Source organism: Oncorhynchus clarkii, chromosome 32 (genome assembly GCF_045791955.1).
Source record: "Oncorhynchus clarkii lewisi isolate Uvic-CL-2024 chromosome 32, UVic_Ocla_1.0, whole genome shotgun sequence".
NCBI classification, from domain to species: Eukaryota; Metazoa; Chordata; class Actinopteri; order Salmoniformes; family Salmonidae; genus Oncorhynchus; species Oncorhynchus clarkii.
In genome coordinates this window covers 13,151,082-13,153,581 of record NC_092178.1, presented here as the reverse complement: position 1 = coordinate 13,153,581, position 2,500 = coordinate 13,151,082, and the positions used below count along the sequence as shown (strand labels likewise).

General features: G+C 44.1%; 1 protein-coding gene across 4 annotated transcripts in view; it reads right to left on the bottom strand.

Moving 5' to 3' along the window:
• LOC139392412 (collagen alpha-1(XVI) chain-like) overlaps positions 1–2,500 on the bottom strand; it is a 161,143-nt gene that overhangs the window by 139,546 nt on the left and 19,097 nt on the right. For all 4 annotated transcript variants that reach the window (XM_071140386.1, XM_071140388.1, XM_071140385.1 and 1 more), the window contains exons 3-4: positions 712–780; positions 456–573 (exon numbers count right to left, since the gene is read on the bottom strand). In XM_071140386.1, coding sequence (XP_070996487.1) covers positions 456–573; positions 712–780 — 187 coding nt within the window. The remainder of the gene's footprint in view (positions 1–455; positions 574–711; positions 781–2,500) is intronic.

The window sequence follows — 2,500 nt, the reverse complement described above, 5'->3', positions numbered from 1 at the left end:
GGGTACTAGGGGGGAGCAGGGTACTAGGGGGGACCAGGGTACCTGGGGGGACTTCACCCCAGAGCCAACACTGTTAAGGTTGCCACATGTGTATTTACACACAGATTAGCCACAGCAAACGTTGGTTTCACAGACATACTGTTCAAACAGCATCCACCTCCACTCACACACTAAGTGACGGGGAAAGAGAGAGAGCTAGAGGGAGAGAGAGAGAGACAGAGATGTAGTGATGGAGGGATGAGGACATACAGTACTCTCTGTGGAGCTGAAGAGATGGGAAAAGAGAGAGTAGGAGGGTAATGAGAGAGTGAGATACAGACAGACAGACAGACAGACAGACAGACAGACAGACAGACACATAATGAGAGAGAGAGAGAGAGAGAGAGAGAGAGAGAGAGAGAGAGAGAGAGAGAGAGAGAGAGGGCGGTAGTAATGATAGAGGGATGAGGACCTACTCTGTGGGGTGAATGAGTGCTGTCTTGCCCAGTCGGAGGATAACAGGCCCTCGGGGGTTACGGATCTTCTTGATTGAAGGAGTCTTGAGCAGGGAGAAGCGCCGCACCAGATTGTAACCTGCATCACATCCATCACAACATGAATCCCCAGGCAAGGCAGACTAATCAGAGAGGAGCCCCAGTAGATCACAAAGGATCAACAAAGGAAGTAGTACTGTCTTGTGTGGTGTGTGTGTATTGTGTGTGTGTTATTTACCTGTGATGTTGTGTCTGGCAGTCTGAGGGAACTTCCAGTCATCTACCTGTTGGGAGGGGCATCGTACTTCTGGAGAGAGAGGATGAGAGAGAGGAGAGTAAAAAAAGGGATGGACAGAACAAAATACTGTACATACAGTTCAATACATGCACGTCAAAATGCACATGAAGAACAAGTAAATGAATGAATGGAAACAAAGCGTGGTAAAAACATGATATAACAACAAATCCTCTGTCCAGTGTTCTGTCCAGTGTTCTGTCCAGTGTTCTGTCCAGTGTTCTGTCCAGTGTTCTGTCCAGTGTTCTGTCCAGTGTTCTGTCCAGTGTTCTGTCCAGTGTTCTGTCCAGTGTTCCAGTGTTCTGTCCAGTGTTCTGTCCAGTGTTCTGTCCAGTGTCTGTCCAGTGTTCTGTCCAGTGTTCTGTCCAGTGTTCTGTCCAGTGTTCTGTCCAGTGTCTGTGTTCTTTTGCCCATCTTAATCTTTTATTTTTATTGGCCAGTTTGAGATATGGCTTTTTCTATGCAACTCTGCTTAGAAGGCCAGCATCCCAGAGTCGAGTCTTTACTGTTGACATTGAGACTGGTGTTTTGCGGGTATTGCGGGTACTATTTAACGAAGCTGCCAGTTGAGGACTTGAGGTCTGTTTCTCAAACTAGACACTCTAATGCACTTGTCCTCTTGCTCAGTTGTGCGCCGGGGCCTCCCACTCCTCTTTATATTCTGGTTAGAGACAGTTTGCACTGTTCTGTGAAGGGTGTAGTACATAGCGCTGTACGAGATCCTTGGCAATTTCTCACATGGAATAGCCTTAATTTCTCTTGTTACTGACCATTTCGAGCCTGTAATCGAGCCCACAAATGCTGATGCTCCAGATACTCAACTAGTCTAAAGAAGGGCAGTTTTATTGCTTCTTTAATCAGAACAACAGTTTTCAGCTGTGCTAACATAATTGCAAAAGGGTTTTCTAATGATCAATTAGCCTTTTAAAATGATTAACTTGGGTTAGGTAACACAACATGCCATTGGAACACAGGAGTGATGGTTGCTGCTAATGGGCCTCTGAATGCCTATGTAGATATTCCATTAAAAATCAGCCATTTCCAGCAACAATAGTCATTTACAACATTAACAATGTCTACACTGTACTTCTGGTCAATTTGTTATTTTAATGGACAAAAAATTTGATTTTCTTTCAAAAACAAGGACATTTCTAAGTGACCCCAAACGTTTGAACGGTAGTGTATGGCTTGTGGCTGGTGGCTTGCGAAAGTATTCAACCCCTTTGGCATTTTTCCTATATTGTTGCCTTGCAACTTGGAATTAAAATGTATTTTTGGGGTGTTTGTATCATTTGAATTACACAACATGCCTACCACTTTGAAGATGCTAAATCGTTTTTATTGTAAAACAAACCAGAAATAAGAAAAAAAACGGAAAACTTGAGAGTGCATAACTATTCACCCCCCCAAAGTCAATACTTTGTAGAGCCACCTTTTGCAGAAATTACAGATTCAAGTCTCTTGGGGTACGTCTCTATAAGCATGGCACATCTAGCCCCTGAGATTTTTGCCCATTCTTCAAGGTAAAACTGCTCCAGCTCCTTCAAGTGGGATGGGTTCCGCAGGTGTACAGCAATCTTTAAGTCATACCACAGATTCTCAATTGGATAGAGGTCAGGGCTTTGTCCTGCTGGAAGGTGAACCTCATTCCCAGTCTCAGATCTCTGAAAGACTGAAACAGGTTTCCCACAAGAATTTCCCTGTATTTAGCATCATCCATCATTCCTTCAAT